The sequence below is a fragment of the Juglans regia genome, chromosome 13, assembly GCF_001411555.2.
Source record: "Juglans regia cultivar Chandler chromosome 13, Walnut 2.0, whole genome shotgun sequence".
NCBI classification, from domain to species: domain Eukaryota; kingdom Viridiplantae; phylum Streptophyta; class Magnoliopsida; order Fagales; family Juglandaceae; genus Juglans; species Juglans regia.
The window spans coordinates 8,781,709-8,796,646 of NC_049913.1; the positions used below are offsets into that span (position 1 = coordinate 8,781,709).

At 35.9% G+C, this 14,938-nt stretch overlaps 1 protein-coding gene across 2 annotated transcripts; it reads right to left on the bottom strand.

Annotated features, from left to right (window-relative positions):
• Positions 1-7,981: 7,981 nt before the first annotated feature.
• Positions 7,982-13,835, bottom strand: LOC109003215 (glucose-6-phosphate 1-dehydrogenase, chloroplastic-like). 2 transcript variants are annotated; one of them, XM_018981264.2, is made up of 10 exons: positions 13,409-13,835; positions 12,547-12,788; positions 12,332-12,426; positions 12,071-12,185; positions 10,007-10,212; positions 9,765-9,914; positions 9,555-9,675; positions 9,204-9,433; positions 8,916-9,116; positions 7,982-8,641 (listed from the first exon to the last, which is right to left on the bottom strand). In XM_018981264.2, the coding sequence occupies exons 1-10, from the start codon at positions 13,605-13,607 to the stop codon at positions 8,392-8,394; spliced, it is 1,809 nt and encodes a 602-aa protein (XP_018836809.1). In that variant the 5' UTR covers positions 13,608-13,835; the 3' UTR covers positions 7,982-8,391. The 2 variants fall into 2 exon arrangements, with proteins under 2 accessions (XP_018836809.1, XP_018836810.1); XM_018981265.2 differs by having other exon boundaries at positions 12,547-12,779; positions 13,409-13,834.
• Between the last annotated feature and the right edge of the window lie 1,103 nt (positions 13,836-14,938).

Consider the following 14,938-nt stretch of genomic DNA (forward strand, 5'->3'; position numbering starts at 1 on the left):
TCCTTTGCTCATCTACTGGGAAACTGATTTCCAAAAAAATACAGTAAGTGTTCATGTACAATGGAATGCTATTACAACAAATAACACAAATAACACAAAATAATTACAACAAGTGTTGATGACAACCCTGAAATTCGATATTTCCTTCTAACATTTCCTCTGTGTGTAACTTCAACTTTGACCCCTCTAAGGGCTTTCTTGACCTGCACATCAATGATTCCAAAGTAACCCTTTTACCCTTTTTTAAATATTAAGTATTGATTAAGTAACCTTTTCAAATTATATTTACATATAGTTTCTGTTTCTTTTTTTCTCTCTTTTTGTAAAAATACTATATCTAAAATCATGACTAGATGTGCTTTATGATTGACACAAACAAAAAAGATGTCATTTTTTCTGTGCTCTACAGATCAAAACCCAACTTTCCAATCAACATGTCAATTTTACTGTGCTCTGTAGTACATTTGGAGCCATGTTTTTCAAATCATTCAAATGTAAAGTCAACATGACACAATGACCCTAAAAGACAAATTATAAAAGGTGTTAGTTTAGCAGATACCTTATTATGATAAGTGTGTATAGTCACTAAGCTAGTACTGATCTCTAGGGATGTTCAATTTTAAGTGCTAGGGATAGCTCCATGGGTAATGATCATAGGATAGAATTAGTGGCTAAATGTCGGGATGCAGCACTTACTCTTGCTTTGATATGGCATTTGAAAGTTGTAAGACCATGATTGATTGGTTGTTTAGATTGATGATAAAGTGCGTAGCACATCACCAAACAATTACGTTGTCTTTTTAGTTGGCTAGACATGTACAATAAGGTATGAAATTGGGATCAGAACTTGATTTCCACACCAGAGAGTTCAATACCTTTACACGATCTGCATTTGAAAAGGGCCTTGAAAACACATCTTTATCCAAAATCTGAGCAACAAAATCAATGACTGGGAGTGGCTCAATGAATGCAGCAGATGACATGTCTGATTGACAAGCAGCAAACGAATAAGTCTAACAAGTGGAAATCCGCTAGCATTAATAGAAAAACAAAATCGACAAATCCAAAGAACTAGAACAACAGAAATGCATGCACCTTTGGCCTGGTAGTTGCCGCAAGACAATATCAATAATGGTAAGAGCCTCTTGAGGGGTATCAACTGATTTCCCTGCAAGAAGCTCACGCAATTGGACAGCAAGCATGCTATTAGTTATTTTCATGAATTCTTTTAGAATGCTTGAAATGAGGAGTTTTAAAGTTTGATAACTATAAAAAAATCATATAGTGTACTTAACCTATATATTTGCACAGTGATTTATAAGAAGCAAAATCAAGAACCCAAGTTCACAATATTTTAACTCAAGTCAGGTACTTCATGACTTTGTTCAACTAATGATCTTTGTTCAACCTACTCAAGTCACAATATTTTAACCTAATGGTCTTTGTTCAACTACACTCTACACAAGTTGATGTCACAATAAAATATAAGATTAAGACAAAAAAAATAAAAGATTGCATTTCTTTAACATCAAGAGCAACCTGAAAGACTCAAGTGAGAGCAAAACAGGTGCATAAATCTAAAAGATGCAAAACAATGGAGAAAATCTCATTAGAAATGATATGGAGTTAGACTTCTTGTCTTACTTCTGCTGCTGCTCCTTCTGTCAATTTTCTTTCGTTTTATGCACATTGGAGAACTATATTAGCAGCAGTAAAAGTCTTCGCACTTAAAGACAAAAAAATAAAAAAGAAATATTTCCTACCATCAAAAAAGAAAAACCATTGCAAACAGGGGACAAAATAGAATAATCCTTGAGCAACATTTTTTTTTATGATGACATTTTTAATCCTTGTTAGTTTCTGGACTTATTTGTTTATGATGACATTTTTAATAAGTAAGAATAAAACTCTATTGATAGAAAAAGATGTAGCCGAAGTACATCATGACACTTTACACTTTTTTTTTTTTTTTTATAGGAACATGACACTTTACTTGATACTTATTATATGCTTATTTTTCAATGGTTGCAACAAAAGGGAGTTTCATTGTCTGGTGCAGTTGTAGAAGTTTCCTTAGCACTTCAATTCCCCAAGCAGTTTTATTAACACAGTTGGCACAAGAAATGAAAATTTCCTCAGCACTTCAATTCTCCAAACTTCTTACCCTATTGTTTACCTAGCTAGGTCAAGTGCAAGCAAAATAATGAGTTTATCCTTAATGATCCTGCCAACTTGTTCTGTTCTTTCCTTGCATGCTTTCCTCTAAACAAATCAAAAGAAGATCTAGGAAAACAACAACGAATGATGCCACAAGTGTAAGCATTCTCCTGCTTGACTTAGTCTCAAATACCTAAAAGGTAAAACAAGCTCATCATAGTATCCAAAAAGCAACCAATGTAGTCTAGAAAAGAAGATAGACTGCAGAAATAATTCTCTATTTATGGGAACGGGAAACTTTATTTATTGTACATACCATCTTGAAATGATCCATGGTTCCTGACAAGACTCCCCTTGATGAATCCATATCGTTGCCCTAAATCAAAAAATGCCACATTGTATAAAAGAAAAGAGAGAGCAAGAAAGAGTGACTAGAAATAGAACAAATAAAACAAAGATGGGCCTACTGTAGCTATACATACCATTCTGTCCAACATGCGGTTATGACTATCCACTTCCTCATTTATATCACCTGACAACTAAAAGTAACAGGCATTAATATTTGCTTTGGATACTCAAGCTTAAAACTGCAAGAACTTTATAACATGCATGAAGGCATATTATGAAACAGTTTTCTGCTTGCTTAAGCTTCAATTCCAAATAGTTACTGAAGCTTTAACCACTCTCACGGCAGTTTTGATTAGTTATTGCAGTAACAGAATGGAGAAGGCATGCTCCATAAAATTTTGAAGAGCATCATCCAATCTATTTAGAGAATTTTTTCAAAGATGCTCCATTTGGTTTCTTGTGAAGATGGATGAGCACCACAAAAATTTTGATTTTACACAAACAATTCCCTTCTCTATTACAGATAAATAAACAACATTCTATTTTGTTTTCAACTTCCCATCTCTGCATAAAACCAACTGAAGATAAAAATGCAAAGCTCTAGTCCATTGTTTGACCATATAATAAATGATATTCAGGCCAGTCAGGAACTTCCACAACGACTGAACTATGCTATGACAATTAACATTACTTGCTCAGATAAAACTCACTCTCTTTAGCAGAATGACTCTGTCTTGCAATCCATATATTGCTCTTTCATTATCATGCTCATCAATTTCGTGGGAAGAGTAAGAAGATGAGGCCCTGATGCCACCCTCCTCAATTCCATCAAAGAGAGCAGATCTATTGTTACGGTAGTCTCTGCACCCAAGAAATAATACTATAGCTTGAACTATATGCACGTATGATCACCACTATTGTTGCCTGCATGCCACGGACAATAAAAACACACACATACACACATGTTTATATATATATATATATATATATATATATATGTATACAGAAATCAGTAGCACATCTAGAAATGGAACCCATGACTTGGGTAAGAGAATGAAAACCTTCCATTTAATTCCAAACCCTCTCAATTATACTAGCACACTCTCTCCCCCACCCACATTGCTTCAAACCTAAACACTTTTTTTGACTTCTTTTTATGAACCCACCATCTGAATCCCACCACAAAGGGACATGATTCAAATACGCAGCTACCCCATGCTGAACCCTCATATTTGGGAACAAATCACACCACATAGAATTGGCTAGAAAACGGTTTAACCTTTCACTTATTATGCCCCCCCCTTCCCTCCTATTACACCACGTGTAAGGAACACCATAAAAACCCAAATCTCCCAAATTACACACTGCTAAAATATCCCTAAAATCCTCCAACTGTTTCTCACTTCTGCTTCTACCCCAAACTTCTTAGAATGATAAAGGATTTCGTTAATATCCCCCAAAACTAACCAAGGAGACATGACCCCACAACCCAAACCCTTAATTAAACTCCAAGCAGAAGGCCTCTTACTAGGATCGGGGTGACCATACACGCAAGTCAGCCAACAATTATCCCTATTAACACCCTTAAACACAACATGCACATGATTTTTTGAGAAATTCACAATGGGAAAATTAATCTCATCTTTCCACAACAACGCTAGACCATCACTATGACCCACACAATCCACAACAAAGCAATTGCAAAAACCAAATTTGAACTTACAGAGATCAAACTGTCTTGAAGACAACCAACTCTCTTGCAAAAACAGCACATCAAGAGCATCCTTCACGACCAAATCACGAAGTGTACGGATTCCTCGTGAGTTCCCAAGCCCACGAAGATTCCAACTGAAGATTTTCATGAGGTTCGGCGGGGTTGTGCCACAGCCGCCGCCGATATCTCTGGTAGTGTAAGTGCATCATCTTGCTTCGCCACCACCGAACGCTTCTTTGAACGGTGCTCCTCGTCTGCAAATTTTTTTATCCCCTTCCTCTTGCTGCCTCGAGCCTCAGATTTTTGCAGAAACCCCTCATCAATTGCCTCTCCCTCACAAGCATCCTTTCCGTCGAATGGGGGTGGCCATGCGACCGTGTGGAGGGCTGACTTGCGGCGGTCCTGCGCCGTGGAGGAAGGCGGGGCAGGACTTGTACGAGGAGCTTGAGCGAGATCCGTGAGGAGGAGAGCAGATCGACAGTGAGAGAGACGGAAAGCTTTAGTGGAGGGGCTGGGGACCTTTGGGGGGGTAGTTACGCCGGTATATGGACGTGGTGTGGAGGCTAAGGACGTGGCGGCACTGGGAACCCAAGGGAGAAAGGACTTCGATCGTGAAGACCGAGGGAGAACTGCGGAAACGAGAAACCGCGAGGGAGGGGCTTGGCTGGGTTGGCCGGCGACGGTGGAGGTGGACGGTGAGGGTGGGTCGACGGCGGCTTGCATTGGCTGCTGCGTGGAGGCATGAAAAGTGGGAATTGGGGGAGAAGAGAGGAAGAGACAGGAGAGGGGGAGGAGACGGATGGAGGGAATTAGAGGAATGAGGGGAAAAGGCGCGGGATTTAATTTTATTAGTTTTTCCGGCATTACTGATTCGCCGTAATAAGAAAATGACTTTTACAGCAACACTTTTCGCCGGGAAATTTATCTATTACGGCGATTTAAAATTCGCCGCAACTAAAAAGGCTTCTACATTTACAATATTTTATTGTGATGCCATAAATCGCCGCAAAAAATTACAAAAAATCGCCGCAAAAAATAAGCAGTAAATTCCACTTCGGCATTCGTCCACTTTGCGTTGGAATTCATCAGCGATTTAAAAATCACTACAAATAATGACTTTTTGCAGCGATTTTTTTTGCGGCAATCTTAAAATCGCTAGAAAAAGCCTAATTTCTTGTAGTGGTACTTGGACACATTTGAGAGTTTTAACAAAAAATTTATTACTAAAAGTATGACCATGAGAGTGGAAGTTTATATCGTCAAGTAATTATGAAGTTAGCGGAAGCACAAAATGATCTTGCAGAAAAGAATACAATCCTGGACAAGTTAGGGTTTGATATAAAAATCTTTCTTCAAGCTAAACGACCAAGTGGTGCTAGTTTTTTTATGAAGTGTTTTCACTTGAATGTTCTAACTAGTTCCAAAGCACTAGACTCTTTCTTGCTCTTGGGTTCTCATTAGGAGTTTTTCTTGTGAATATGTATATAGCACAATTTTAATTATTTTTTAAAATTGTTATTAGTGTCAATTTGAATCTCTAAGGTTCGTATATATTTTTTTAATTTATATTAGCTAATTTCTTATGATTATTTTTTGGTTGGTCTCATTTTTTTGTTTTTACAATTTTTTTAATTCTTTTAATATTTGCCACGAATATATCTTGCGGCAAATACATTTTTTTTGTCCTAATAATTATTTCTTACTATAAGAGTTTTTCGTAAATAGACATTTCCGATAAATTGGTTTACCATAAATATAATTTGCCATGAAAATAATTTGTCGCAAATATTTTCTTTTCCACGATAATTTACTACCGAAGGCTACCAAGTGCTATTATATTTTCCATGCAAATTTTTTTTCCACGTTTAACCTTGTTATAAAAAGTATTTATTTTTGACAAGTCTAAAAATTTGTGGGATAAAACATTTTTTCTTCAATTATATTTCACGAGCCCCTCACCATTGAAATCGGTCGGAAAAGACTTTTTCCCACCAATTTCATACATTTTTTCATCAAAATCCATCACAAAGCGAAATTTGTTAGAGTGAGCTAGTACATCTTACAACCACCAATAGATGATAGGAAAAATTTAATTATAAGCGATCATGCGTATTAATATGCACATTCATTCAATATGATTGATCAGAAAATAAATTTTATTAAAAATAATACTAATTTAAATTTTAAATATGAAAGTAATAATATTAATACAGATTAATACATAAATTTATTTATTTGTATATAACAAAACTCTAGATGATATTCCACGCCCCACCATTGTCCTCCATGCTCCATGCAGTCAGGCGTCAGCACTTGGCTGTCAATGACAAAATGCGTGACGGCCATGCGCTACCAATCTTTGCTTCCTTTTGACGTCATTGCTTCCAACTGGTCTGGGCTGTCATACCAAACCTGTTTATCTCTCTCTCTCTAGAATTACGTGAATATTGGTGAAATAATTGAGATTTGGGAGAAGTTTGAGTAAAAACATTATAAGATTATAAAATTATTTGAATATAATTTTTTAATATGATTTTTGTTTAAAAATTTTAAAATGATTTTTTATTTTGTTTGAAAATTTAGAAAAGTTGCATTATTTTTTGTGTTTGAATAATAATTAACTGAAAATTTTGAAATTTTAAAATTAAAAAATATTTTGTATTTGAATGAGATTTGAGAAGAAAATTATGAGAATTCTTTTTTAAAAAATCATTTCATCTTATTACCCAAATTTTTTTAAACTTTCACACAAATGTAATAAATAATTTAATTTTTTTAAATTTCAAAACAAAAATAATATTATAATAATACTTTATTCAATTTTTAATAAAATATTTCATATAATCTCATTTGAATTGCTTGACCTAATGGATGTGCAGTTCAATCAGATATACTTCTACCAAGTTATTCTATTAGATTTCATTACTTTGACTTCGAACTATATATTTATGAGGAGTGTTATAACTATAAAGAGATTACATAAAAGTGAATTCATAAATTGACATGATTTCATATAATCCATCAAATCTATTTTTTAATAAAATTAACTTTACAATCTGAAAAATCATATTAAGTTATGTCAGTTGTAAAATTATTTTTATATAATCACATTTCTCTATAGAGGCTATTATCTTACACCGTTTATTATTTTAAAAAAAAAAATCAAAGGATAAATGTGCATTGTCACGTCAACACAATGATGATAGGAATGAAATAAAATTTTAGTGTTAGCACAAGCCCTCATTATATCTATTTGACAATTTAAAATACCCATATGACCATCTGCTCATGAATACGGTTTTTTGCACTTGTATTTTTATCCGTGTCAATTTTTCTCTTTATTATTTTTGCAGAGAAGATTTATAAAATCTGAGTTGCAGTTACACAGTGAAGAGAGCGATATAAATATACCCCATTAATATCGGAAGTAATATAATTCAATGAAAGGAAGCAACACATAGTTAAGACGTACAGAATATGTTATAACTTAAGTTGTAATAGTAATTTCTCAAGTTCATGATCTTCGTTTTATAGTTCGGATTAAAACTTATAGTGTTGTATCAGTGTTTCAAAGATTTCTTCATGGGCTGAACGAATTGCAGCACGTAGGTGACATGACATACATTAACAAAACAAAAAGAGACGTTGCTGTGCATTGAACAGAGCATTGACTTGTGATAATGTAAACTAAAGATGGTAGATAGATGCAATAGATGCAACAAAATCTTTCTTTTCTTTTCTGTTTTTTTTCAGTTGTTTGTCTGCTCCCAAATCTATTCATTTCAATTTCAAACAGTTCCCAAGTTTTTCTTTTCCTTTATAAAAAAGAAAAGGGTCTTGACAAAGTAACTTTAATTATCAGACTTCTGAGGCAAAATGGGGAAGATACATTCACGGCAATTCACACATTCAAGAAATCCTAATTCCGTGAAAAAGGAGAGAGAATAGTACACGTAGAAAAAAGGGTAGGAAAATCCTTTTCTTCCCTAGCTGCCTTATGTATCAACCCATGTAATTTCACCCTCCTAAAATCTCCCCCGGACTAGGTGAATCAGGCTTTCTCCATCTGATAGCCCTGATAATTTTAATCTACTGCACCCAAATGAGCAAATAAGAACCTTGAAGCTTTATGCTCCCTAATCTGACGGATATACTGTATATCATTCTGAAAATCATTGATCTGCACCGAAGTCACCCCACCGGACATTGTATCTAGCGGCAAGATAGTGGGCCCCAACAGGTCCTCGGCTCCCGTGAGGATAATATTCTGGGATAATCTTCTTCTCTTCGAGCTCTTTTAACAGAGGTGTGAAAAGCGCCCAAGCAGCATCCAGTTCATCACTCCGGATAAACAGCCTTCTTTCGCCTTCGATAGCATCCAGGAGAAGCCTCTCATAAGCATCTGGAATCTCCTTTGAATATCTACAAATTACATGAAAAAGAGTTTGATTGAACTTTTAAATATCACTTGAGGAGTAGCACCATAATCCAATGCTATAATCACCTGACTCTTCAACTTTTTTTCAAATCAATAACAAATTACATGAAAGTCACAGATGACCACCTTACATATCAAGGTTTCAATTATTGCCTCCAGTTCATTATACACAAGACTAAACATTCAAAACAAAAGGGATACTTAACACCTAGGTGGAGAATGCAATAGTAGTTTTGAAATGCAAAAAATTAGAAATACCTTGCTGCATAATGAAGATTCAGATTACTTCGGTCCAGTCTCATACCCAAACCAGGGACCTTGTTATTGATCTTTAAATAAATAGCTTCATCAGGCTGCACTCGAATAACAAGCTCATTTGTTGCTTGATCAAGATCTGTCCCAAAGTTCCGGTTATATAAATTACCCGGCACGTGCCTAAATTGTACCCTTATCTCGGCCCTGTGGAAAAAAGCAAACAATACATAACCTATAATGATCCCAGACAAACAAAACATGACTTAGAAGCTCCTGCTAAACAACACATACCTCTTGGTTTGTAATGCTTTCCCAGCCTTCATTAGAAAAGGCACCCCATCCCATCTTGCATTATCTATGAAGAGGGCAGCTGCAGCAAATGTTGGAGTTAAGCTGTCCTTGGGTACGGTCTTGTCATCAGTGTAGGCAGGGTAGGTAACACCTCCTTTTATGTGACTCTTGTATTGCCCTACGACCACATTTTCTAGTTGTAATGGCCTCATCGAACGTAAAACTTTGACCTAGCAACCAGGAAAATATTAAATTAACTTAATAGAAAGTAACACCGAAAAACATATTAGAAATAGCCAGATGCCAGGTTCTTTCTTTCTTTTTTTTTTGGGGGGGGTGGGAGGGGGGAACCTTTTCATTTCTAATATCTTCGCCGGCCAAACTAACTGGCGTTTCCATGGCAAATAGGGCTAGTATTTGAAGCAGATGATTCTGCATTATGTCTCTTATTATCCCATAGTTGTCGAAGTACCTAAAATTCAATCCAACAAAAACATAAAATAACATATGAGTTACTCACATATGATCATATATGAATATCTATGAGAGAAAGAAAAGTACCCTCCACGCCCTTCAGTGCCAAAATCCTCAGAGAATATCAACTGTACATTTCGTATATATTGCCTTGACCATAGTGGCTCAAAAATGAGATTAGAAAACCGGAGAACTGATAGGTTTTCTACAAGCTCCTTCCCCAGATAGTGGTCTATCCTGCAAAAGAAATTGACCATATAATCAGATTTTGATCAGGATTCTATTCATAATAAATAAATAAATAAACAACCTTTGCTAAAAACACCCACCTGAATATTTGATCCTCTTCTAGGTACTGTTTGAGAGCTTTTGTCAAAGCAGCTGAGGATTCTGAATCCCGACCAAAGGGTTTTTCCACAATGACCCTAGTCCACCCATTACCAGATGAAGCTGACAAGCTAGCACATCTTACAGAGTCTATAAATATATTCGGAGGAATGGATAGATAGAATAGGCGATTAGACACCCTTCCACCCTGCAGAAGCAGTTCCTCATTGTAAAAAAAAAAGGACATAAATGCATGTGCAAGTGAGAGCAGTACTTGAATCTTAATTGAAACAGAGAAAAAAAAACTCCGTATCCTATCTTAACCTTGGACAAGGAATGTTAACTGCAGTTTCATTGCATTTGGGGGTATAATGATGCAACATAACATTATAATTTAGAATTGTGCATATGAACCATTTGCTATCCATTCAAACACAAAATCAGTAAGGCAGTGGCTCCAAAAAGACAGAAGTTCAGCAAGTCCAACTTGCATGAAAATGTCAATTTTCCAAGAATTTAACATGCATTTTCTAAAGGCAGAGATTGAGTACTTGACATTTGTAACGTCATTTTCTTATAATACAAGATTGTGTGTGTTAACAGTTTTCACATTTAAAAAAAAAAAAACTGAAATTCCTTAAAGGCAGAATAGATGAACACGACAAACAACAAAAAAGGTGAATAGATATGCTAAGACTATTGACAGCTTGTCTGAATTATGTCAGAATGTCACCCTGGATGGATAAAAAAACTACATGAAAGCCTTCTCAGGGATGTTTATAACTCTTATGAGGAACTTTTGGGTCAGTTAGTGAACAAGGCAAATTCAGCAGTGGCTTTTCCTTGCAAAGCCTCTGACTAGAAAAGCTATAGTGCTTAATGCTACTCAATTCAAGGAAGACTTGGTGTACCAGTGCACACTAGTAGATTGTCAGCCTCAATACTAAATCCTTTAATGCTGAAAATAAAGGTGGTGGTTGGCTTGAAATCATGCTTATATTCTATCGGGGCGGGGCGGGGGTTATTCACCATGCCTCCACATTTGCTATTGGTTGTCAATATACCAAAAAAGGTCTTGTACGAAGTAAAAATGTTATCTGAATATTTCTAGGGATAATGTTCTGGAAATCTAAGAAGAAATTGACGGCTTGGGAAAAGGATTGTAAGCCAGTGGATGAAGGGGGCCTGGGCATTTGACATCCGAGTGAGCAGAACAAACTCTACACATGAAACTGCTAATATCTGAGTCTCTGTCTCCCACCCATTTATCATCCCCCTCTCAACAGGACTCCAGTCTTTGTAAATCAGTTTGTCCCTTAGATGCAGTGGGGAAGTTTACACAGCAGCTTTCTTGTAGCATAATGGAGAAGGGACAAATACTATGGCAGAAGCTAGAGCTATTCTTGATAAGCTGAAACTATGTTTGAACTTGCACTTCATTCAGGTAGATCTTGAATCAGTGTACTTGGGCTATGCCTATTCATATCAATATAATCGTTTACTTATATATATATAAAAAATAAATAAATAAATAAATAAAGAAGATCTCGAATCAGATTCTCAAGTTGTGGTTAACTGAATATATGGGCAAGGGCGTGTCATTGGACTTTGATGGATGCTCGGGAAGATATTTTGGCAGTAAGACAATGTATGCATTTACAAAGGGGTGGTGTTGTCAAGAATTTAATTAATCGTTTAGCATAATAAGGTGCAAAAGTAACTTTCACAGGAATATCTTGATCTGCATAATATTCCGAAAGAGATTATAAGGCTTTCTGGTGGAGGAAACAGCAGTTTGACATATTTGAAATGTAAATGGATTTTTGTGTACAGAGGTGTTGCTCAATGAGCCGACACGAAACGTTTGTATTTTATTTGTAGAAAATAAAATAAATGAGCTGATACGAAAATGTTTGTATTTTTTTAGAAAAATAAAATATAAAAGAGTATACAGCTTCTGCTAGAATGCAGTATCCAAGATAAACACTCCTATTGATAAAAATTAAGCCGGTAAGCATCACCACTTTATGAACCACTTGCAAGTAAGATGACCATGCACAAATTACCTCACGCTCCTTCAGCTTCTTGTCTAGCTCTGCAAAGTTTTCCTGTGAATCATACTGTCCAGAATGGTAGAAACATCTTTTAAGAAATTGTTCCATCTTTTCGCTGCAGTTCTCCCTGAAAATTTAGCAGAAAAAACATATCACAACCTAAACACCTCAAAATATTTCCTATGTGACAAAATTCCCATGAAATACACCATGCATAACATGAAATACCAGACAGCCAAAATAAAAGCATCAAGTCAAGGAAGATAAATTTACCTCTTATCAATTCTGCAAGTAAGGGTCTTGCTAACCATGTTTCTAAGTTCAGCATCAGTCATCTTACTCCGAGCATAACCATACACAGTAAAGTGCTGCAACGAAATGAATTCATACTTAAATAACAAACAGTATATAGAACATCCACTAATATTAAACTAACCCATGAAAAAGAGAAAATAGGTAAAAGAATAGAAAACACAGGTAGCAGAAACCTTGGGGAGACAATCCTCATAATATAGTGCAAAAAGTGCAGGAAATATCTTTTTCTTGGCAAGGTCCCCAGAGGCCCCAACCACAGTAATGCTAACAGCAGGCTCTTTGTCGTTGATGTCAAATGCCACTGCCTCATTATACTCGACTGAAGATGGAACTGACAACAACCCATCCTTCAGTTTCTTGAAAGGGGTCTCATTTTCAATTGGCGTTGCTGTGGTTGCCATCGCACCTACACCCACTAGCCATCCAAGTGAAAAACTAAAAAAAAAACAGAAAAAGAGGGGGAAATCGCAACAATCGAAACAGACAAGTGCAGGGAACATGCTTAATCATATATCAAATGGGTCAAGTGAGACATCAAATCTAACCATTCCCAGTCCAATTAATAAAAAAACTAAGAAACAGATGATAATGAACTGAGTTTTAAAACAGTGACTTAATATGTTAACCATGCCACATCAAACAGGTTGAACTAATTAAGCAAAGAACCTAAATTGAAAGAGAAATGATATTTGCGGAGTGCGTAACCAATCTATTTGAAAAGTGAGTAAATACGGATCCTAAAATTTTTTTTAACACTAGACCAATTCTTTTTCAAAACGATTGCCGCGCTTCCCCAAGACTGTACTAGGCATTACTCAAATTCAAACTATCATTTTCCAATGGTCTCCTTCAGTTCTCATTGCGTATTTAAGCAAAGCATAACTGATTTCAGATAAATAAAAAAAAACAATATTGGTAACTGATATACAGAGATAAATTTATAAAAGACTTCAGAAATAAAAATAAATATTGATAACTGCTATACTCAGATATATTTATGAACGGGGAATCAGCTAATTGAAGAAAGAAACGAACCATCTTGCATGCGGCCCGCAGAACTCGTTTGGGATTGTACGCAGTAGACCTTAGCCGCAAGACAGCGCTTAGGAACCGAAGAGACCGATACCCTCTGACGATGACCGAGTTTTGAACATGAAGATGAAGAAGAAGACGCACAAGAAGATGATGGTAACGGCGAATATGAACGGCAATGTGTTGAGGAAAGGGTCGCCATCTCTCTTTCTTACTTTCTTTGTTTGGTAATGGAAGTAAGAAAGAAAGAAAGAAATTTTCGATTAGGATGGGATTGGAAGAGTTACGTCCAATATTTCAGAGCGTGCATAAAGGAAGAGAAGGTAATAACCACTTGGGAATCATCGAGGGTTACAAGGCTCTTGAGATCTCCGAAAGGCTGCTTTGTCCTGCAGCCTGCCAATTGCCAACTATATTGAAGGGACGGAAAAAGGGATGGAAAGGGATACAGACGAGAATTAGGCATCTAATTTCTTTTATTAATTATGAAAAAAACAAGAATGCTTAGCAGATCATAATGACTCCTTTTTGCAGGCCGGACTCAAATTACATCTTATGCTAATGGGCCGAGCCCGAGCATTTATACTACTTCTTTAATTGCAACAAAAAAAAATAAAAAATCCTCATAAATTTTTAGGATTGATTCGTAGGTAGGACGTACTTCAAAAACAAAAGAGAAATAAAATGACTGACACTTAGGTACAGTTTGGATACAGGGTTGCCCTGGATGTACGGAGAGATTATTTCCAATCCAAATGCATGGCGTAAAACGATGCGTACGTACGTACACTAAACACGTTCTCGATCTCAAAAGAAGTAAGAGGATATTCTTAAACGAAGCGAATCTATTTCCTTTTTTATATTCCTCTTCTATTATTATATATCGTTATAAGGATTATATATCTAGTGGTTTTAGCAACTTAAGACCCACACGCATACAATAACACTAACATTCAGTCCGGACAAGAAACACCTCATAAAGATCAATGGTTCATGCGTCTTCCTTAGTCACATGTGAGATTCATGCACCGCGCGCTAGCTAGCTGTGACTTCAGGCATCCGATGTCTACTTGCACGATACTATTAGATTCAACAGCCTCAAATATCTGAGCTACTAATATTTGCATCGATCACCCCATACATCCATCGCCAACATATCATGAGTCACAAGCGTTAAATCAATCGTAGTTGATCTTATTTTGTCATCAACGATCTAAATTAATGTTCTATGTTTAGCTATCCAACAATATTTTTACTTTTTATAATCAATTAAGGATATGGAGTTACAGTACTGCTCATGTATTGACGCAATAATATCCCTAGCTCTCTCTTTCATGTATATCCTTCATTTATATTAAGAAAATCGTTGATTATAAATTAAATAAATTAAAATATAACAAACGGACATCTTGACCAGCTTGCAGCTAGCCTGATGTACTCACATGCACCACATGAAGCGTAAAATGCTTTTAAGTTTTGTTTGGTTGTGGATTAAAATGCGTCGTCGTCATAATTGGGTATGCCAATGATGCA

What these genes read in the sequence shown, in the direction of transcription:
- LOC109003215 (XM_018981264.2), bottom strand. Translation starts at nt 13,607, where the DNA reads ATGGCGACCCTTTCCTCAACACATTGCCGTTCATATTCGCCGTTACCA. An exon ending in ATGAGGATTGTCTCCCCAAG is followed by an intron (nt 12,427 to 12,546) that starts GTTTCTGCTACC and finishes ATTTCGTTGCAG; the next exon opens with CACTTTACTGTGTATGGTTA. An exon ending in AATCTTCATTATGCAGCAAG is followed by an intron (nt 8,642 to 8,915) that starts GTATTTCTAATT and finishes TGTAATTTGTAG; the next exon opens with ATATTCAAAGGAGATTCCAG.